Source organism: Conger conger, chromosome 7 (genome assembly GCF_963514075.1).
Source record: "Conger conger chromosome 7, fConCon1.1, whole genome shotgun sequence".
NCBI lineage: Eukaryota > Metazoa > Chordata > Actinopteri > Anguilliformes > Congridae > Conger > Conger conger.
The window spans coordinates 34,457,180-34,479,773 of record NC_083766.1 but is presented as its reverse complement, the minus strand read 5'-3'; the positions used below and the strand labels follow the sequence as shown (position 1 = coordinate 34,479,773).

At 42.5% G+C, this 22,594-nt stretch overlaps 2 protein-coding genes across 2 annotated transcripts; both read left to right on the top strand.

Annotated features, from left to right (window-relative positions):
- Positions 1–204: 204 nt before the first annotated feature.
- On the top strand, positions 205–13,414 carry vps11 (VPS11 core subunit of CORVET and HOPS complexes). Its single transcript, XM_061248386.1, has 16 exons — positions 205–875; positions 1,666–1,810; positions 2,013–2,148; positions 2,794–2,957; positions 3,071–3,318; positions 3,813–4,014; positions 4,646–4,797; positions 5,226–5,412; positions 5,885–6,028; positions 6,402–6,599; positions 7,266–7,427; positions 9,181–9,314; positions 10,000–10,202; positions 10,880–11,051; positions 11,856–12,078; positions 12,356–13,414. Exons 1-16 carry the CDS (start codon positions 730–732, stop codon positions 12,521–12,523), a joined length of 2,784 nt encoding a protein of 927 aa, XP_061104370.1. The 5' UTR covers positions 205–729; the 3' UTR covers positions 12,524–13,414.
- Positions 13,415–15,607: 2,193 nt separating this feature from the next.
- ift46 (intraflagellar transport 46 homolog (Chlamydomonas)) lies at positions 15,608–21,547 on the top strand. Its single transcript, XM_061248902.1, has 12 exons — positions 15,608–16,028; positions 16,552–16,648; positions 16,740–16,813; positions 16,969–17,123; positions 17,595–17,669; positions 17,813–17,906; positions 18,018–18,146; positions 18,232–18,350; positions 19,155–19,221; positions 19,927–19,987; positions 20,088–20,173; positions 20,907–21,547. The coding sequence occupies exons 1-12, from the start codon at positions 16,005–16,007 to the stop codon at positions 20,997–20,999; spliced, it is 1,074 nt and encodes a 357-aa protein (XP_061104886.1). The 5' UTR covers positions 15,608–16,004; the 3' UTR covers positions 21,000–21,547.
- Positions 21,548–22,594: the final 1,047 nt, after the last annotated feature.

Here is a 22,594-nt window from a genome sequence, read left to right as displayed (position 1 = left end):
ACTGTGCCTAGCATTCATTTGGCTTAGTTTTATTGGTCCACGTTCATTTAATGGGCGTGATCTTCAGCGCCACGAGTAGTAGCAAAATCACTGACTCGCAAGGTGTGCGACGGTTTGTCGTTTGATTTTGACTGGAATGGAGGCGATGTTTGAATTATGAGCTGGAGCTATTTGGTCAACATTATTGAATTTCTTTCATTTTGGATAGCCTATTGAAGAAAACACGACAAATGAAAGTTGTCAGTGAATAGTAATAGCTGCAGTGCACAACAGGCCTTCCTGAGTGAATGAAGTAATTCGCTATGTGCTTGTGTATAGGTCATGTAACGGCAACAAATGCATTGCTAGCGATTTATAATCCAAAATACATTTTTGAGCGGTGGGTCCTTTAAGCCCACAATACACACACAGGTGTTAAAGTGTATGATACATTGTGTAGGCTATTTCACTATAAAGTACCCCCAATTTACTTTTTCTTCTGGTGATTTCAAGAGCAAAGCAAGCATGCCACAATTAGGATATCATTACAAATCAATGTATCTTGTGGCTGCTGTCGTTGATCATGTTTTATTGTAAATGTTACTGTTCCGTGTTTCAAAGAGAAGCGTGATACCCTATGTGTATTTTGTTTGGCCCGATATACTGAACAGAACGCTGTCAGGCTAACCTCACTCACATGATCCTTCGTCTACATCACATGATCGGCTTCGGCTTGCCTGACTGGGAAAAATGGCTGCATTCTTACAGTGGCGAAGATTCGTGTTTTTTGATAAGGAGACAGTGAAGGATCCAGCAGACAATGGGAAAAACTTTGTCGTTCCCGTGGGCATATCGGCCTGCGATTCGGGTCGGGGCCATATCGTACTGGGAGATATCCTTTCTCTGTTATTTTTGAAATTTTAATCTAGGTTCTTCCTGTTAGCCTGCTCGTTAGCTACCTGTCATTGCGTTAGCTAACGTTACGGACCAAGCTCGCATTATCGTTGAACACATTAGCTAATTTAATGCTATAGCTAACGTTATGACTAGAGAACCGTTAAAGATGGTTACTGGTAATGGTCACTTTACCAGGCTACATCGTTTTTCCACACTGTAAGATACTTGTTGGGTTTATGCAGGGTTTTATGCAGCCAGTCATCTAGCTAGCTAGCTACGTGGTAGCGGGCTAACCAACAAAACCGTGTCCAGCAGTTTCTGAGGCACTCAAACCACCCTGTTTGGCAGTGGCACTAACAACCATTCCACGATCAAAATAACTGAGATCATGTTTTTCACCATTCTGATGGTTGACGTGAACATTAACTGAAGCTCCTGACCCGTATCTATGCATTGCACTGCTGCCACACGATTGGCAGATTAGATAATCGCATGAATAAATTCCTAATAAAGTGCTCAGTGAGTGTATGACGACTCGCTGGTTTATATTAAAATGGCGTTTTCACTCTGATGCACTGCGTCTTGTTCTGTTTATTTCCACATTGGCAGCCTTTATCATGTACAATTTGCTATTTTACTCATTTCAACCCCGTTCTTCAGGTTTACAGAACGTGCTGCAAATGAGAAATTGGGAGCAGTGCTCTCACGTCTGGTAACTTGTATGTAGTATTAATTTTGTGTCTCTTAAAAGTGTCCTGTATTTGACCTTAACTGAGATGCATCACATATGGAAGGGCAGATATGGTTCTTGACCCGTTCCCTGCAGTTAACTTCCTTTCAGGCCTACAAACTACGGGTTACGCACCTCTACCAGCTGAAGCAACACAGTATCCTGGTGTCCGTAGGCCAGGATGAGCAGGGAATCAATCCACTGGTAAGGAAATTCATTACTAAGCAACAAGGTATGTTACTGCAGCTCGGTATTGCACAGAGCAAGAGTACATTGAAATGTAATTGGTTTTGTTAATGTTGCCTGCATCTACTGAGGAAAAGTCTGAGTTATAGTAAACAGTTGTTGTTGGGGTTTTTTTTTTTTTTTCAATCAAATAGAAAATCATTGCTAATTGTTTTATCAGGTCAAGGTGTGGAACCTGGATAAGCGGGATAGTGGGAATCCTCTTTGCACACGGATCTTCCCTGCTATCCCAGGGAACAAGCCTACGGAGGTGTCCTGCCTCAGTGTGCACGAAAACCTCAATTTCATGGCCATCGGTATGTCTGCCTTCCTTTCCATTGGTCCAGCTTCAGTTTTACAGTCAGGGCAAGGCCTATGGCTAATGCAGTGAAGCAGGACTGTTTGCAGTTAGGCCACATGGAGTCTCCTCAGGCCTTTCTGCCTCTCAGACTGGCATGTACACGCAGTCCTGCTGCTATAAGAGTCATATATCAGCCTTGGGTTCAAATTATATTTGTTTTGGATTCAAGAACTTTTCTGTGCTCTATTGGTCTTGCCTGATGCATTTGAGCCAGAGCAGATCGCATGTGGTTCACACTTTTGGGATTATTCATTTCCCAAAACACCAGGCAAGTTTATGTTAAATGTAGAAAATAATGTAGTATTTTAATCCATAACAAATACTATATGAACCCAGGTCTGGTGGGAATAAACCTTTCCCGTCAGGTCCATCCCTGACCATTTTTCTTTCACTGATGCTTTTCTGTAATGTCTGCCAAGATGACACTGCAGTCAGAATGATAAACAGGAATTTTGGTAATGTCAAGGGAGCTGTAAAATGGATTGAATTGCCTACATTGTTTGAACAGACTTTTGTTGTATTTCAATCTTCACTTTTTTGTCTCTGACCCCATTTCCTGTTTTGTTGCAAATAAAAGACAGCAGGTTCTTTTCTTTCACAGGGTTTACAGATGGAAGTGTGGTACTGACCAAGGGTGACATCACCAGAGACCGGCACAGTAAAACCCTCACCCTGCATGAGGGCACATGCCCGATCACGGGGCTCTCCTTTCGCCAGGGAGGCAAACTCACCCACCTCTTTGTCGCCACCTTGGAGAAAGTGCAGGTATTTATCAGAAGACTGAAGCATTGTCACATACTGGTATCTCCGAATTGCCGGCTGTCCATTCGCTCAGTGAGGTGGCGAGTGCTGATTGGCTGTGTTTTATTTGTGGGCAGTGCTACACCCTATCGGTGAAGGAGTACCCTCGGCTGGAGCTGGATACGCACGGCTGCGCCCTACGCTGCTCAGCACTCACAGATCCTTCCCAGGATTCCCAGTTCATAGTTGCGGGAGATGACTGTGTGTACCTGTACCAACCCGACGAGCGTGGACCCTGCTTTGCCTTCGATGGCCGCAAGCTTCTGGCACACTGGCACCGGGGCTATCTTCTCTTGCTCACGCGGGATACAAAGTCTCCCAACAAGTAAGGCATTTTTATTTATAACTGGAAACAAATTTTAACCTTTGGGAAACCTTCGAGGTGATTAGTTGGACATACTCAGTGACCATTTTATTACGATTTCACACACAACAGTCTCTAGAGTTTGCAGAGAATGGTGCATCCAGTGAACCCATTTGTAACTTTCTAACTTACAATACTTTAAAATAAACATTACCCCTCAATTTAATTTTTAAATACTGACTATTCCGATCAATCTCAAGGTTTATTTACACATGAACATTAAATTATGATTTTCATTGTAATTCATAATTATTTGTGTATCTTTTTGAGAAAATACCCTTCGGGGTATACCTCTTAACATTATGAGAAAAAAGTATGGCATGCAAAATGGACTTGATTTGAGTGCTGCTTGTTTATGTGACAGCCCAAGTTGTTCAGCCCCCATAGCCCTTAATCTTGGTTGCTACATCTTGAGTCCAGTTTTTTCAGGAGCAGTGCTTTGATTGTACTTGCAGACCTGAGTTTGGCAGTGGAGAGACCTCTCCCTCAGAACGGCAGATCCTGACCATCTATGACCTGGACAACAAGTTCATCGCCTACAGCGCCACTTTCGATGATGTCATCGACGTGTTGGCTGAGTGGGGCTCCTTCTACATCCTGACCCGGGACGGCAAGATGTCTGTGCTGCAGGAGAAGGACACGCAGACCAAGCTGGAGGTAAATTAGAGAGCCTGATTTATACTGTGTCGCCTTGCAATTACAACGCCAAAACGCTGGTTTTCGTCGTCATTATATCCCATAATCATTTGTGATTAACTGTATGGATCTTACTTCCGTTAAATTACTCGCGGCTGAAAACAGCGTCGGAGTTCACAAAGAACTGTGAAGGAGCTTGTACTGTGAAAGTGAAAGTACACAATGAGCTCGACATTTTATTTTGGTTATACTTTATAAACAACATTTTAATTGCTTAACACACTGGAATAACGTATGTAACGTTTTAAGCCTCTGTGAGCTAGCCAGCTAAATTGCTTGTAATTACGCATCACGTAATCACTTTATTTTCACTCTGACAACTTTCTGCCTTCAAAGTGCGTCTGCTGCGAACACACCTCCGAAGGTGCCTTTTTTTGAAGGACAGATTACTAATCGGTTAACTGATTTCAGTTTTGGACACAGCAAAGGCGATTGAAACTGATCAATGGTGGAGCAGCCGGTACGCCGTAGGGTACAGGGTACGCGTCTACTCGACGCAGAAGTATAAATCAGACAGAGGGAAGAGCAACTCCGCTCATTTGGCTTTGTAAAGAGGGAGACGTGATCAGTCTCTCTTGCTGTTGGTTCCCAGATGCTCTTCAAGAAGAATCTTTTCGTGATGGCCATTAATTTGGCCAAGAGCCAGCACCTGGACAGCGACGGGCTGTCCGAGATCTTCCGCCAGTACGGGGACCACCTCTACGTCAAGGGGGACCACGATGGGGCCGTCCAGCAGTACATCCGGTAAGACGTTGAGATGTTGGGAATTGTTCCACGGAGCCACCGGGCCTTGCAGTCAGTCATTGATGTTTATCACAAATGCCTGTAGGCTTTGAGTGTCTAAAGACTCAGGACTTATCTCTGAGAGAATTTTTCAGATACTTTTTCGTTTACTGAAAACTTAACTGAAACTGATTCCGGTAACACATGTACTAAATGAAAAATTAACTGCACCTGTAAGAAGTACTATTGATTTGTCAGGTAACCTTTCGTGGTGCCTTGTAATCAAAATCTGTCTTGTGACAGCATGTCTTACTGACAGTCCATAACAGACATTTGATTAGCCATTACCACTCATCCTCCGCCCAATATTTAAAAGTCATCTCGGTTCGAGTATTTTAAGAAGAGAAGTGGGAAGTTCCTGTTCTGACCTGTTTCCACTCACTGGTCAGCACCATTGGGAAGCTGGAGCCATCCTATGTGATCCGTAAGTTCCTTGACGCCCAGAGGATCCACAACCTGACAGCATACCTGCAGGCCCTGCACAGGCAGTCGCTGGCCAACCCGGATCACACCACGCTCCTGCTCAACTGCTACACCAAGCTGAAGGACAGCTCCAAGCTGGAGGAGTTCATCAAGGTCTGTCTGCCTGCAAAAGTGGTCAAATGCGTGCTCATCAGCATCCTGGGAGCAAGCATTTCTGTCATTCAGCCATATTGCAGCAGCAAGTTTATTACTGGCAGAAGATTTATACTTTGTCGCACAACGTTTTTCGACGTGTGTGTGACAAAAATGAAAGTGTCACAAAGTTTTTTCCATTTATACTACAGCGAAGGTCTGTGATGAGGGTTCTATTGTCTCTATGGTAACAAGATGCCATAGCGCTAAACTGCTGATGTTTTTATATTTGAAATACGGCTTATATAACACCTGGCATAGCCTATCCGTGATGATTGCATCTGGTTGTCCAATCAACACTGTGCAACAGAAGTATGACTTTCATTTCAAGCTTCATTCATTAGCCTTCCCTCCAAGCCATGTAGGCCAGGGTAATCCTTTTTGTCTGTGGCAGCTGATGTTGATGCACCCACATTTGCTTTTTGTACCCCAGAGCAGTGAGAGCGAGGTCCATTTCGATGTGGAGATCGCCATCAAAGTCCTCCGCCAAGCTGGGTACCACAGTCACGCTGTTTTCCTGGCAGAGAGACACATGCAGCATGAGTGGTACCTCAAGATACAACTGGAGGATCTCAAGGTCAGAGGAGTCCACAAGGCCTAGCCTACACACAAAATAGTCTTTCAGTTTTCTCAGGTGACAGTGAATTACAAATAGAAACACCCAGAGCTGTCTCTGTCTGATCATCTACTCATCATCAAGGTTGAAACAAACCTTTTTTTGTTTTTTTTGACCAGTGGTCCAATGTGGGGTGATGATACTGGGACATAGTACATAGCTCACATGCTCCAATTGTGTCAGTGCTAATGCTAATAAATATAAACCTGTACACATGGTTCGAGATTTCTAAATTGTTACAGTGTAGCGTATAATTTTGATTGGAACTTTTGCACATGATACCTGGCATCCTTGCTTTGTGTAAACACGGGATGCCATCTTCCCTCTTGAAAAGAACTACCAGGAGGCCCTGCGGTACATTGGCCGGCTACCGTTCGAACAAGCGGAAAGCAACATGAAGCGCTATGGTAAAACTCTGATGCACCACGTTCCCGATGGCACCACCCTCCTGCTGAAAGGCCTGTGTACAGATTACCAGCCCAGCCGGGACTCAGCGGACCACGACAGCCTGGACAAGGCAACTACGAACAAGGTACTGGCCAGTATTCATCCATGCTGTTTAGAGAACCTAGACAGGCACTGCACCCGGGGATAAAGACATATGGATAAGACTGTTGTGGCGTAAGTTTGCTTAGTTAGCTAGGTACATCGAACTGATTCTCGTAAAAAGCTGGCAAAGCTCAAAAGACCATGCCATAATTTAGGCCAGTAGTACTGCTGGGTTGCACTCTTCCTCTCTGATCAGGATTGATTTAAACCTGACAAACCAGGTGAGTTAAATCCCTGGCCGATCACTGGCATTAATCCTTCTCCTACTATTGGGGAAGAAATACAGCAGTTATATATTGGCTTCAAAGACCGGATCTGAGTATCCCTGGGCTATGCACTTATAGCATTATTTGTAGCCAAGTACTATACTACAGTGTTTTGGTGGCTAACACTTGATAGAACAACGTTGTGTATGAGTTTGAATATGGTAGGCAAGCCCAGAATGTTATCTGGAGTTGTATGCCGCCTCACGTTTGGTTTTAACATCAGTTTCCTGTCTAATGGATTCAAGCCTGAACGTAAGTGTGCTCCAACTCCTTTCTTGGATAATTATTTGGTTCATGTTGGTTTTTTTGTTTGTAAATGAGCTCAATGATTTCATGGTGGGTCGGCACGTGACTGCCATCGTCCCCCTCTCCCCGACTTACAGGCCAATTCAGAGGAGTTCATCCCCATCTTCGCCAACAACCCCCGTGAGCTGCGGGCCTTCCTGGAGCACATGATCAAGGTGGAGCCGACGTCCCCGCAGGGCGTCTACGACACCCTTCTGGAGCTCCGACTCCAAGACTGGGCGCACGAGCAAGACCCCGAGGTGACCATCCTACGCTCTCCATAGACACAGCCAGAAGATCCATTACAGGGTCAAAGATTTCCAACTTCATATCAATGCCTAGACTTACGCATGGGCATGTATCGCTCTATTTTCATTATGTTGCTGCTTAAACCAAAAAGAAAAGAAAATAAAGCTATTTGCCTTTATTCCACTAGATGGCAGTGTTGGGGCCTTCTCAGGCTGCAATCGAACAAGCTTGAATTTATGAACCATATTTTCTGATCGTATGAGTTGGAATCTGCCTGCGAAATTTGGACACCCCTAGTCAAAAAGTGAACAGAAGCAAACCTGACCTTGAAATGGTACAATGTTAAATATGACACATTTCTTTCAATTTTAAAGCAAGATTCCTTTTTATTATTTATTATTTATAATACTCAAGTCTGGGGACTATGGTGGCCATTCCAAAACCTTCATCCGATTTTCCTGGAGGTACTTCTTGGTTGATTTTGAGATATACTTTGGATCAATGTCTTGCTGGAATACCCAGCCTCTCTTCAACGTCAACGTCTGGACTGACCTTTGAATATTAGCCTTTAGAATTTCTTGGTATTTGGTGGAATCCATTCTTCCTTCCAATATTTCCTGTGCCCCCAGCTGCCACACAACCCCAAAACATAATGGATCCACCTTCATGCTTAACAGTTGGCAAGGTGTTCTTCTATACAAAGGCTTCACCATTTTTTCACCTTCTTTGGTGGTGGGCAAAAAGTTCAATTTTAGTTTCATCAGTCCAAAGCACATTGTTCCAAAAAGCTTCAGGCTTCTCAATGTTTACCTTCGCATACTTCAGGAACTTAATTATGTGTTGAGGTTGTTCTTTCTGGCAACTCTGCCATGTAGGTCTTTGTCTTTTAAAGTATGTTGTATTGTTGTCCTGTGAACAGCTAGACCTGTGTCTGCTACTCTTTTTTGCAGCGATGTGTTGGTTCTTCTGAGCATTTCTCATCATTCCATCTGAAATCTTTCTTGATTCTGTCTGAAATCTTTCTTGGTCTTCCAGACCTTGCTTTGACTTCAACTGTTCCATTTGTCTTCTATTTTCTAATAATGTTTCTGACAGTGGAAATGGGTCTGGGCCTTAGTATCATATTTCTTAAAAGTAACAAAGAATAGTCCAAAAGGGTTCACAAACTTTTGCACAGGGCCCTTTTCCTTTGTTATGATTTATAAGCAGTAAAAGTGACAATAAAAACCAATCTTGTTTTCAAATTTGCAGAAAGTTCTCACATTTAACTCCGTGCCATTTTCAGTTCAGGTTTGCTTTCAATTAAGTACAGATTCATTGTAACAGACATTTAGCACCCCAAATTGCCCACATTTTGCACCCCACTGTAGGCTAAAGACAATAGGGTCAATGGCTGTTTTGGCTTTCTTCTTCACCATCACTCCTCGACCCCCCTTTAGATTCCTTTTTTCTTTTTGCTTTGATTTCTTTTTGTACAGGATAATGTTATACAGTAGATATCTCTGTGCCAGATGGGTTATCTGTCTAATCATACTTTTTGTTAAAATACAAATTGTCATTTGTTAGGGTAATAATACACTTAATGATTATAAATGGGCCTCTGTGCCTTGATGATATTGCAGTTTTGCATTTCTGAGAGTAACACTGATGTTCACTACTTCATTACTGTGCATGGCTCTGGATACAAACACCTGCCAAATGATTGTAACGTAATGTAATGTAATGTTTCCTGAACTTGACTCTTGCTCTGGGTTTCTACTGCAGAAGAAGAAGATTCTTCAGGAGGCAGCGTTGTCTCTGTTGACGAGGGACAATACAGTCTTTGACAAGGCACTTGTTCTGTGCCAGATGCACAACTTTAAGGAGGGGGTGCTGTACCTGTATGAGAAGGGAAAGCTGTGAGTCACTTTGTACTCCCACTCGCGTTCTCTAACCTGTGGCTTGGTGATTTCCTGTGACAAAGATTTACCCCATTTTACATAAAACAGTTTTGCTTCAAACAAGCACTGGCTCCTGCATTTGTAAACAGGATGGAAGTATGGTGTGACCAATAACTTTTTCATACACAGTGCAGTCTGTATCTATTTGGACAGTGGTACAATTTCTGTTCTTTTGTCTCTCTACTCCTGCACATTAGATTTGAAATTAAACTATGTATATGAAATTATTGTCCAGACTGTCACCTGTAATCTGAGAGCAATTACATCCAGATCGGGTAATCTGTTTAAACCTTTCTTTTTTCATGCCATATTAGCGGACCAAAAGTAATTGGACAGTTGGCTTCTCAGCTGTTTCTGATTAGTCAGGTGTATTCAATCGCTTCTTTAGTGCAGGTATAAGAAAGCTTTCAGTATCTAGTCTTGATTCTAGGCTTTTGATTGCTTTTGGAATTTGTTATTGGCATGCGTCCACATGCGGACCAGGGTTGTGCCAATAAAAGTCAAGGAAGCCGTTCTGAGGCAGATAAATACAGAGAAATGCTGTCAGCATTGAAAGCAATAGGTAAACACATAGTTTAATTATGTGATAGTCAGTAATTCATTCATAAGGAGATTTTTCTCATACCCCCCCCCCCCCCCCCAGGTATCAGCAGATAATGCACTACCACATGCAGAACGAGGAGTACGGGAAGGTAGTGGAGGCCTGTAAGCGCTATGGAAACCAGGAGACATGCCTGTGGGAACAAGCCCTGGGATACTTTGCCCGTAAAGAAGAGGACTGCAAGACCTACATCAGTGAGGTTCTGGAGCACATCGACCAGAACAACTTGATGCCTCCTTTGTTAGGTAAGAGGCCTAAACCTGCAGCTCTATCTATGGTTATTAACCTAAAACAGTGGAAATGCCTTGGTAAATTATAGATAACAGCTGTATGCATTTTGACTCTGTAGCAAATCCAGTATGCATACTATATTGCTCTTAATGCCTAATTGACGATAATAGCATGGCTGCAAGAGGGAAACACAGTGGCATGATGTGGCGGGAGCTTTAGGGACAGCTAAAATTTGTGACATTTCATGAACGACATTCTCTAACGACAGCGTGGAACTTCAGGCATCATCAGCAAAGGCTAACGGTGGGGGGATGTGTGTGGTGTTGGCCACATGGAACCTCCTTAGTAAAATAATATAGAGGTACACACATCGATCAGGGTGCAAGGCAATAGGGTAGTTGCAATTATATTTAAAGTAGAGCCTGCACACTCAACAATACAAATATAATATAATTCTTTATTAGAATCAAACATTTCAACCCATAGCGGGTCTTTGTCAGGTCATCCTGCCGTTTCTTGTATCGCTCAGGATTGTACAATTAGTGCCTTTTGAAATGCTGCAGTTTTCAATACAATCAAGTGGCCTCTGAATAATACATGATACCAATAATACATGATCAGAGTGAACAGTTCAGTCAGGGAGGCCTTCACTGTGATGGCTTGAACAAGTCGGCTGGGTGTCTCATTCTAGTGGTACAGACCCTGGCCCACAACTCAACAGCAACACTATCGGTCATCAAGGACTACCTCATCAACAAGCTGCAAAGAGAGAGCCAACAAATCGACGATGACGAGAGCAAGATACGGCAGTACCGGGAGGAGACTGCCCAGCTCCGCTCAGAAATCCAGGAGCTTCGTACCAGGTTAGCACTGAGGATTTACAGTTCCAGTGTTGGAAGACCTTTAGGGTCTTTATGGTGTGAGACTATTCAATCCAGGCTGCAGAGCGTCTCACTGCATTGAAATAGTACTTGTCATCACTTGTTTTTCTAAACTGCAGCTATAGATGTTACTTATTCCTTTATGTCTAGTGGTACGCAAGGTAGTGGAAAGGTTCTATCTGAAGCCTGCATTGCTGCATTGCCCAAGCTCGGTTTTGGATGTTGGAACATTTAAAATTTAATTAATAGAATAGAAAGATATAGAGGCGCTGGAAAAGGTTCAGGGAAGGGCAACCAGATTGATTCCATGTAGATAAGATAAGAGTTAGGAGGATAGATTTAAGATGCTTAATCTCTTTAATCTTAGTAAAAGGAGACATAGGGGGGATTTGTTTGAGCCTTTTAAATTCATTAAAGGGATTAACAAAGTGAATTGTAGGTGATTCTTCAGGGTGAGTTTGGTTAGCAGAAGGAGAGGGCACAAAATTCTGTACAGATTTTAGGAAGTATTTTTTTCACACCATGAGTGGTCACTGTGTGGAATAGCTTGCCAGGACATTTAGTAGAGGCAGAAACACTGGGGGTTTTCAAGACCAGGCTTGATCAGTGGCATAATTTCTTACCCCATGCACATGTTTTATTAAGATGGAACAGAGGCCATATTGTTTCTGGAAAAACTTGCTTGATTGGAAACTAAATGGCGGGTGTGAAAAGGCCAGTAAAAAGGCATTTGGACAGATTTAACTCATTATTACTGTGAAACACTTCTGTCTCGCTCGCCCACAGTGCAAAGATTTTTCAGAAGACCAAGTGCAGCATGTGTAACAGCCCCCTGGAGCTGCCGTCTGTGCACTTCCTGTGCAGTCACTCTTTCCACCAGCACTGCTTTGAGAGCTACGCCGAGAGCGATGCAGAGTGCCCCACCTGCACCCCCGAGAACCGCAAGGTGATGGACATGCTTCGAGCACAGGACCAGAAACGCGACCTGCACGATCACTTCACCAGACAGGTGCGCCTTCTCCTCTGTGTCCCCTCAGTCTAGCTTTTGGACCAATGCCACATTCATACACCATGTAGTTCTGGTCCCTAAAATGATTTCAGTCATTCATCTCATGGTTACAATTTAACATGTAAATTGGCTTGGAGGTAGAAAATAATATCATATTTTTGCGGGGAGGTATGGCACATACACATTGTACTAAAGGTTAAACGCCTTTCTTTAAAGCTTCTTCTGGTATAATAAGCAGAAGTCATCGAGTGACACCGTCTCTCCCTCTGCCCTGCAGCTGAGGTGCTCCAACGACGGCTTTTCAGTAGTGGCCGACTATTTCGGCCGAGGGGTTTTCAACAAACTGACCCTGATCACTGACCCCCCTGGGGGCAGGACCGGGGCGGGGAGCCTGGAGGCAGACCTGCAGAGAGACCTGCTGATCCACACCAAGAGAAACGCCTGAGAAACCCGTCAGCTTGTGTGTCATCTCCTCACTGCCCAACACCCAATCAATGAGGCCTTCAGTGTGCTTCACATTATAGCCAATAACAACTAGAGGTTAGCTTGGGCAAACACACCGAGTGAAAGAGCCTGGTCCACTGTGAACCTGCCCTGCACATTTGTATAAAATGTTCTTGACTTGCTTACCTAGAGGAGACACTTGTGAAGGTGGCCATTTTCCCAATTAAATTGGTTAAGGTGGTTGCCAGAGGGAAAGACTACTATTGCACAAACCCTTGTGGTTCTACAAGCATGCGCTGTTATATAACCGTGTGCAGTTGTGCTGCCCGCTTTCCTGCCAGGCAGTGGGATCTTCGGGGAGGGTTGCAGAACAGTGAGCTTAGCATATTAACGTATATAAAACACATATGAGCTCTCACCTAAAGCTTAAAAGAAAAATGATGTCTTAAATACAATGTGGTATTTAAAATTGTCAAATATTTCTGCCAGACTAACTTAGTTTATATCTCTTTAATGTGATGTATACATAGTTTCTCAAAGGGTGGCTCTTCAGACAATGAGTAAGAATTATTTTTTTGTATCCAGATGCTTTGCATAATTCTGTAAAAAAATGCAGTCTGTGTGTCTTCATGTACGGCAAAGGCGAGCTTGAGTGTTTTTCAGATACAATATTTAAGTAAATAGACTGCATGTAACTGGTTAAATCAGTCATCAAAGAGAGAAACACTGTTTCAGTAGTTTTATCACGAAAGGAGCAATGAAGTTCAGATGAAGTTACTGTCTTTCTAAAAACAACTGTTTGCTATATGTGGCCACGCGCTTAATATGACCATATGAAACTAAATGTGACAGGGGAAAGGTGAATGCATCTTATTAAATTGTTTGCAACGTGGGTCTTTTGACAGTATTTCATTGTAACCATTTCAGTTTAGTCTGACCTTTGTATTGAGTCTTATTACGTAAGTATATAAAATGACATTTGCTTCATTCATATGCTGCAATTATAAAAAAAACAAAAAAAAAAAAACATGGTGACCCATACAAGGACCACTGCACTATGGTCCTCTTTGATGCACTCATCTGTGAACCTGTGACTATTTTCCACTCAACAGACCACTCTTAGGGATGATAACACGTAGCCTGTGGGTCATTGGATTGAGAGTGGTGTTAAAGTGTTTGGCCCCTTCCTGTTTGTTTTTTTTTTTTTGCATGTTTGTCACACTTAAATGTTTCAGATCAAACAAATTTAAATATTAGTCAGACAACACAAAATGCAGTTTAAATGAAGGTTTTTATCATTAAGGGAGAAAAATCCAAACCTCCATGGCCCTGTGTGGGGGGAAAAAGTGATTGCCCCCTAAACCTAATAACTGGTTGGGCCACCCTTAGCAGCAACAACTGCAATCAAGCGTTTGCAATAACTTGCAATGAGTCTCTTACAGCGCTGTGGAGGAATTTTGGCCCACATCTTTGCAGAATTGTTGTAATTCAGCCACATTGGAGGGTTTGAGCATGAACCGCCTTTTTAAGGTCATGCCACAGCATCTCAATAGGATTCAGGTCAGGACTTTGACTAGGCCACCCCAAAGTCTTCATTTTGTTTTTCTTCAGCCATTCAGAGGTGGACTTGCTGGTGTGTTTTGGATCATTGTCCTGCTGCAGAACCCAAGCTCGTTTCAGCTTGAGGTCACGGACAGATGGCCGGACATTCTCCTTCAGGATTTTTTGGTAGACAGCAGAATTGATGGTTCCATTTATCACAGCAAGTCTTCCAGGTCCTGAAGCAGCAAAACAGCCCGAGACCATCACACTACCACCACCATATTTTACTGTTGGTATGATGTTCTTTCTGAAATGCGGTGTTACTTTTACGCCAGATGTAATGGGACACACACCTTCCAAAAAGTTCAACTTTTGTCTTGTCAGACCACAGAGTATTTTCCCAAAAGTCTTGGGGAACATCCAGATGTTTTCTGGCAAAATTGAGACGAGCCTTAATGTTCTTTTTGCTCAGCAGTGGTTTTTGTCTTGGAACTCTGCCATGCAGGCCATTTTTGCCCAGTCTCTTTCTTATGGTGGAGTCATGAACACTGACCTTAACTGAGGCAAGTGAGGCCTGCAGTTCTTTGGATGTTGTTGTGGGGTCTTTTGTGACCTCTTGGATGAGTCGTCGCTGCACTCTTGGGGTAATTTTGGTCGGCCGGCCACTCCTGGGAAGGTTCACCACTGTTCCATGTTTTCGCCATTTGTGGATAATGGCTCTCACTGTGGTTCGCTGGCGTCCCAAAGCTTTAGAAATGGCTTTATAACCTTTTCCAGACTGATAGCTCTCAATTACTTTATTTCTCATTTGTTCCTGAATTTCTTTAGCTCTCAGCATGATGTCTAGCTTTTGAGGATCATTTGGACTACTTCACTTTGTCAGGCAGGTCCTATTTAAGTGATTTCACGATTGAGAACAGGTGTGGCAGTAATCAGGCCTGGGTGTGGCTAGAGAAATTGAACTCAGGTTTGATAAACCACAGTTATGTTTTAACAGGGGAGAACAATCACTTTTTCACACAGAGCCATGTAGGTTTGGATTTTTTTTTCTCCCTTAATAATAAAAACCTTCATTTAAGAACTGCATTTTATGTTTACTTGTGTTGTCTTTGACTAATATTTAAATTTGTTTGATGATCTGAAACATTTAAGTGTGACAAACATGCAAAAAGAATAAGAAATCAGGAAGGGGGCAAACACTTTTTCACACCACTGTACACACACCACATGTGACCATTAAACGGGTCAGATGGAACCATGGCCATTACAGGGGAGGGACAGGGGAGGGATCACCGCATGCAGCCCCCCGGAGCGCCTTGGAGTAATGGTCTAATTGAGACGAGACGGCTTAGAGAAGGCGTGGTACTCTCAGGGTGACTTTCAGGGCCGCCAAGGGACAGGGCCATAAGGCGGTGTATCCCTAGCTAGCACCAATTGGATTAGATAGGGTATAATTGGCTACCAAATTGGGAGGGAAAATTGAAAAATTTGAAAGAATTATTTTAAAAAAAAGGAAAAAAAAGGTTACACTGTGGCAGTATAGGATAGTAGCAACAATTTGTAAGCATGCTTGATAAGGTGCACAGTTGTTACTAAGAGGACTAATATCTGCAAAGAAAACAAAGAAAATACCAAGAGGGCAGCGGTTTCTGAAATGCTAGAACCACCACACCTGGCAATAACAAGTCATACCATGAGCAGAGATTACAAATCTTGGCCATTTTTAATGTTTGGTCGACCAACAAGTACATCTCTTCACAGTCTCCACATTATTAGTTGTTTGGAGGGGCAGGCTATTTGCATTAAGCAGGTGCACGTTACGTAATAATAGCCGACAGACTACGGTACCCAAGCAGCACTGTTTCTGTCAGTTTTATTTTTGTAACTTTAGGTATCGCGAGATTTGGTCTCCACGGGTGACAGTAAACATCTTCGCTTTCATGGAGAGAGCAGAGCGACAAAAGGTAAAATTTGCGTACTTAATGCAACTTTAGGTATTGCTGAAATAAAGGAAATGCACTGATATATTACTGAATGTGATTTTTCATTAGCGCATACATTAGTGTGATGCATGTACAGCTAGCTAGGCTTCTCATGCTAGTTTTGAGAACTGTAAGGTTAGCCAATTAGCTAGCCTAAGGACGATAACGTTGGCACTTTTGGTAACTTAAACGTTAAATAAACGTGGCAAAATGTACTCTCAGCTAGCTAATATCTCCCTTGATTTGGTGTAAGTTAACTTAATACCTGCCTACCAAGCTCATCTAGTTAGCTAAGCTATTTCTACTAACGTAGCTGGTTTCGAACCAGAACCATCTCCATTTTTTAACGGAAAACTAGCTAGCTAACGTTAGCTAAGTTAACGTTAGCTAGTCAAGCTACATACCATCTAATGTCAAACATAAGGCGTCACATAACGTTAAACTAAATGAAATGGTGTTTGACAGCTAGGGTTAACTACCTAGCAAACTGTTCTTGTAATATCAGACCAAGCTGATCACAAACCAGCCCTACGACGAAAGCTTGGAAGTGAACGATTCAGAAGAGGTCGCCAGTGTGTACACTCCGACTCCACGAGAGACAGGTTTGCAAGCATCCTAAACATTTTTTTATTGCTATAAAGAAGTGCACCACATGTCAAATACATTCAGCGTTTTTCTTTTTTTTCGTACCAGTTTCCCGAAAGTCTAGAAGACAGCTGCGGACCATGGCTAATAACAGTAGTGATGAATACGAGGAAGATAGCAAGGTTAGTAGGCCTCCACATTTTTTTTTTTTTTGTTTACAACAGAGATTTAGATTTTGAGTTTTGAATGGCAGGTCTCCTTTTGTGCTTATTGTGCTCCGATACTGTATGTGGTAGATTGACGCATGTGTCAATAAATGAGGGACTTTGCCTGGTAGCCCAAAAAAAAGGAAACCCAGCCAGCTGGACCGCAGGGCATAAGTGAGAATGAGGAGGAAGAGGAGGAGGAGGAGGAGGATGAAGATGATGACGATGATTCTGATGAGACTGAGTCTGATGAAGATGAAGGAGAGCCAGGATCAGCACCAGAAGGGTAAGACGGCCAAGGGTCTAATCTTCTGGATACTGGATGAAAAAGTTGACTGATCGATCATAGGGCAATGCTTTGAACCAACCACAATGTTTAACCAGTGGGGATGTCTTTTGGTCTGTTCAAATAACTATCATTTCACAACACCAATTTTACTGTTGTCAATGATGTTGTCAGATTTGCACACCGTGCATCAGGTTATGTACCTTCCCCAGTGGTCCTATAGCTTTGCATAGCCTTGGAATCAAGCCTGCATCCTATTAGTCCATTTGACTAACCTTCACCTCACACCACTCTTCTAACTAATAATCAGGCCTGTGTCAACTTAGCTCTGTTACTGTAACATGCGTGTCCTTATTTGCACATCAGCCAAATAAAAGACGGTTGAGCTTTTTGAACGAGGGGAGACAAAATCTAATTGAACAAGTTGTATACTGCGTGATTAAAAGGCTCTTCCACGCACTTTGTTTATAGAGCTTACGACCCTGCAGACTACGAGCACCTTCCTGTGACTGCTGAGATCAAAGAATTGTTCCAGTACATAACACGGTGGGTGAAAGCCTGGCGCTCAACTGCAGAAAAGCGGCCATGGTCGCAAGATGAGTCATATGTCAAGCGATGAACACACGTCACACGAGTGCACACCATCGGAAAGTGATTTCCGTCCATGCTTCTGTTTTTTCCTCGTGTAGGTACACACCTCAGACTATAGAACTAGACCACAAGCTCAAACCATTCATCCCTGACTTCATCCCTGCAGTGGGTGACATTGACGCTTTCCTCAAGGTTCGCTACCAAGTTTTTATTTTTTTAAAAAGAGCCTATGGGCTGCCCTGAATGCAGTGTGACAGCTTCATTCTGACTGGAGAATGTAATCTGGTCTTGTGTGAACCTCAGGTTCCTCGGCCAGATGGTAAGCAGGACAATCTGGGACTCCTGGTTCTGGATGAGCCCTGCACCAAGCAGTCAGACCCCACCGTGCTTTCCCTGTGGCTCTCCGAGAACAGCAAGCAGCACAACATCACGGTAGGCCCTACCCACTGCTTTGGATAGGCGGTGTGCTTGCTGGGAAAGCCTTGATCTCAGTGGCCTCCCATTGTGTGTCACCCAGGAGGTAAAGGTGAAAAGCCTGGAGAATCCAGAGAAGAATCCCAAGGTGATTGAGAACTGGATCGACAGCATCAGCGAGCTGCACCGCTCCAAACCGCCTGCCACAGTACACTACACCAGGCAAGTGCACAACACCTTAAAGCTCTGCATGCTTTAAGCCAGGGGTGCACAACTCCGGTCCTGGAGGGCCGATCACACACACCGATTTTAGTTTTCTGACCGCTAAACTACACTGGTTCACTCCTGTACTGAATCAGTAACATCTTTAGGATGCACCTGCAATTTGTGACTGTAGCTGGTGCTTATACACATGTCAGATTTAGACATGATTGAGCTACTTGAATAATTAAGAGCAGAAGTTGCCACAAAATCCTGAAACAGTTTGGCCCTTGCTGTGTACCCCTCCTTTAAGCCCACACTCCCAGAATTTAAATCACAAGTTTAAATTGTTTTTGAGTCTTCAGGCCCTTGTCCTATATAGGGCTGTCTCGATTGAAGCATAGGTGTGCCTAGGCCCTGTCTATTTGGCTATGGCCCTTGGTATTTTTTTTCTTACCCTGGGGTCTCTTTTCAAGGCCAAATTATTATGCAATGAATGAGGAACTAATAATGTAGATCAATGAGGAAAAAGGACTAAAAAATATGTATGTTATGGAAACAGCTTGCATTTGAGTGGTTACAGATTATTATTTGTTTCATTTTGAGCATTATTACATCATGGCTTAATCTCAGTAGGTATGTGCTTATTGACTCCAATAAATATCGCTTATTTACTGTTGTTAATGTCTGTATTGCCAGTTTAAGTGTCTCACACTAGCTTAACTTGTAACTGGTAAAGTGAGTGGTTGTGGTAAAGTGAAAATATTTGAACCATTTGTCCAAATATATAATTTGTAAATGATTATTTCAATGTTCATCATTCAGGTCCATGCCAGACATCGACACTCTTATGCAGGAATGGCCTCCAGAGTTTGAGGAACTGTTGGGGAAAGTATGACTATCCCAAAATAATTATTCTATACTATACATACCTGATGATTTACAGGTGCAGCCTGTAGACTAGTGTAGCCATAATACGATCTGCACAGCTGTTGGGCCCTTGAGCAAGGCCCTTAACCCTAAGTTGCTCCCAGGGCCCAGGGTCCCAGGGTGCTGGCTTTCCGCTGCTGCTTAGTAACTAGGGTGGGTCAAATGCAGAGGACACATTACCCCACAGGGGGAAGTGTAAAGTGAAAAGTTTATTTACCCATTGTATTTTCACTGTGGGTGTGTTTTTATGTCCAACACTTTTTGTATTGCAACGTAATATGCAGCATCTTTCCTCTTCATCCTCATTTTTTCCAAGCTGTGCAGTATCCATTGTGTTTATCATTATCTTTTATTTTAACTAGATTTCAACTCTCTTCAGTCTCTTTCATTTAAAATAAATGAAATGAGAACTGGAAGAATTACTGCTGAAAGTTACAGCCATGGTGTTCTTTGAACAAACCTGCTGAATTTTTGTTTGACATTTTTCTCGACCCTTGCCTTTGTAGCATGTTTCTATGAAACATCTTGTTTACTGTTTTTACAGATTGAACATACCGTATTAATGACTATTAAGGACAAGGATGCCTTTGAAAAGGGTGTCAAGTGATTTGATAATCACTTTTCTCTCAGAAACGTTGATGCACCTAACTGTAAACTTTGCCCCTAGGTGAGCTTACCCACAGCCGACATTAACTGTGACTTGGGAGAGTACATCGATATCATCTGTGGTGAGCGACACTGCTTTCTTAAGGATTTGGGTTTTGTTTTGCTCTTGCCTATGCAATGTGTGAGGTCAATGCTGATGGGAATTTTTTTTTCTCCTAACAGGTATCTTGGACATCCCTACATATAAGAGTCGAATACACTCCCTCCATGTGCTGTTCACACTCTATTCTGAATTCAAAAACTCCCAGGTACTATATACACTCAAGCTATCTACAAGCTGAGTTCTGCTTTTCTTCCATCTGTCAAATATTAATGATCAGTACTGTTGGTCAAGGCAAAATTACAAAGGTGATTCGAGGCTCTTTACTTCTAAGGGTGCTTGCTTATATGATCTGCAATCTCATATAATCTATATATTGAAAAAATGTTTTTTTAAGTATGTATTAAGTAAAACATAAAACAGTTTGACTGTTTGCAAAGTTGCCTGGAAGAGGACACCATGCTCCAAATGTGCATGTTCTCCCCACGGACAGTGGAGGATGGAGCAGGAGGCCAGGAATTACCCAAGGATCAGTCTAAGAATTGCAGAGATATGTTGCATCTTGGCGTCGCCAAGTCTCAAAAGGAACGATGAAATGGCACCTAAAAAGAAAAGTTGAAAAGTTGGAGGAATGGTCAAAAATCCCCAAAAAACTATTAAACCAGGGGTGCCAATAATTGGGGAAACCTGTTTTTTTGGGGAAATATATATTTTTTTTTAAATGCACGACTTTAGTTGATTCCATTGAATCATGAATAAAGCTCAGCATTTTACACGTTTTTTAGTTTACAGTATTTTTTGTGCATATTTACCAAGGGTGCCAATAATTCTGAGTGCCTATGACTGGCAATTGTTAAAACATTGTATTTTGTTAATCGTGCAATTGCTGAATTTCTTTCTTCCAGTGGCTCGTGGGTACAATGCTTTCGTTTCTGTTTTAGCACTTCAAAGCCTTGGCAGAGGGCCAGAAATCTGACACACTGTCTGTACCACAGTCGGTCACGGGGGACCCAGAAACGCTTACTTTCGACTGAAGTTGGCCTCTCTACAGACCATACTCTGCTCGGGCGTGTCACTTCACTGCTGAAAACCTAATTACCGTTGCGACTCTGGGCTTTGGCCAAATGTGAGAGCTATAAAGCAGTGTGTGACATCAATTGGACCTTAAGCAACCACCCCATGGTCAGGAATTCTCTGTGGCAGCCACACGAGGGCCCCACTCCCCACCGTTGGTGTGATGTGAGTGAGCTTCAGAGGGAAATGACTGAACCTGTAGTGCTGAATAGAAACAAGTTGCAAGTTGTATAGTTTGATTTTCAGACATCATGAAGAACATTCATTTCAATTTGTGACCACTAATGCAGGATGATATTTCGGATAATTTCCGATTAGGTTGATTAATTGAGGCTATTATTAAACATATTAAACACAGTTTGCACGGGATGTTACATTCAAATAATTTAAAACTGTTTGATGTATATATTTGAAAGTTTGTATTGTAGTCTGTCTGTTGCCCATGTTATTTTTTTTCTCTCTGAGATGACCTGAACTGTTAATCCATAATTAAATATATTTTCCATAACGGAAGTGTGACTGGGTTAATATCATTCCAATTACCAGCCAACCAGCCAATGGTTCAGTTAATCATATTTGAAACTATTAATGAACTTCTGCAAATGGCTCAACTTACTATACATAACTCTAGTAATAGCCTCATAAAGTCAAACGGTAGGATATGCTCTTATAATGGTATTATAATATTTGCAATATGCTTCAGTGTACACGCAAGAGCTATACCTCATTGATACAGACTCACATTTTACCAACTGATCCCTGTTTGTAAAATGGGAATTTGTGCTCCATTTGCACAAAGGAAAGGTTTAGGGCAGGGCACTTGCTGCACTCTTGCTGGACTTTGGGAAAGGAGAGAAGGGGAGTCCCGCAGTAGCAATTCATTTTCAGGCCTCGGAAGAATGACTGCAGCTTTCTGCTACCACAGAAAACCATGGCATATAAAAATATTGGCGAGAGGCTAACAGTAAATGGATGATGAAGTGAGGAAATGGTCATTTCTAGTTCCTCTTAAAACACCCCCTGATCGTGCATGCACCCACAAACTGAATTTTCATACGGTTTGATTTGAAGTCTTCGCTCAGACAAAAATGTTACTGAAATTCCCTCAGACAAATAATTTCTTCTAAGGTCTCCAAACGTTTCTATTTACACTAAGGAATCGCGAAATACATTTTCTGCTCAACATGAACCTTTTTAGGTATAAAGTTGCAATAGCGGTTCTTGGCGGTGCACAGTGGCTTCAGTGTGCATACTGAAAAGGTCATGGTTTGTTTACGCAGGTGAAAAAAGAGATGTCAAGCCTAACTATACACTGTTGGAGAAGCAATTTAATGAGCTAAAATGCTCCGCAGTTGTCACTTTAATACCATATCCCAAGCCGGTTGTATGCTGAGCAGTAGTTTTACTGTAGCTTCAGCAAGGAGGAGGCCATTGCCTATACTGCTGTACGGGAACTGGTCAGTTAACCTCATGTTCCAGAGAGCCTGTACAAAACATAGATAATAGCATTCCTATATACAAGTACTTTTGTATAAGTACCAGATGTATGAGAAAT

Bases quoted from the DNA above. Each gene is read 5' to 3' on its own strand.
- vps11 (XM_061248386.1), top strand. From the start codon at position 730: ATGGCTGCATTCTTACAGTGGCGAAGATTCGTGTTTTTTGATAAGGAG. The intron at 4,798-5,225 runs GTAAGACGTTGA...CTCACTGGTCAG, and splicing joins GCCGTCCAGCAGTACATCCG to CACCATTGGGAAGCTGGAGC. The intron at 11,052-11,855 runs GTTAGCACTGAG...GCTCGCCCACAG, and splicing joins ATCCAGGAGCTTCGTACCAG to TGCAAAGATTTTTCAGAAGA.
- ift46 (XM_061248902.1), top strand. From the start codon at position 16,005: ATGGAGAGAGCAGAGCGACAAAAG. The intron at 17,124-17,594 runs GTAAGACGGCCA...CTTTGTTTATAG, and splicing joins CCAGGATCAGCACCAGAAGG to AGCTTACGACCCTGCAGACT. The intron at 19,222-19,926 runs GTATGACTATCC...CTTTGCCCCTAG, and splicing joins TTGAGGAACTGTTGGGGAAA to GTGAGCTTACCCACAGCCGA.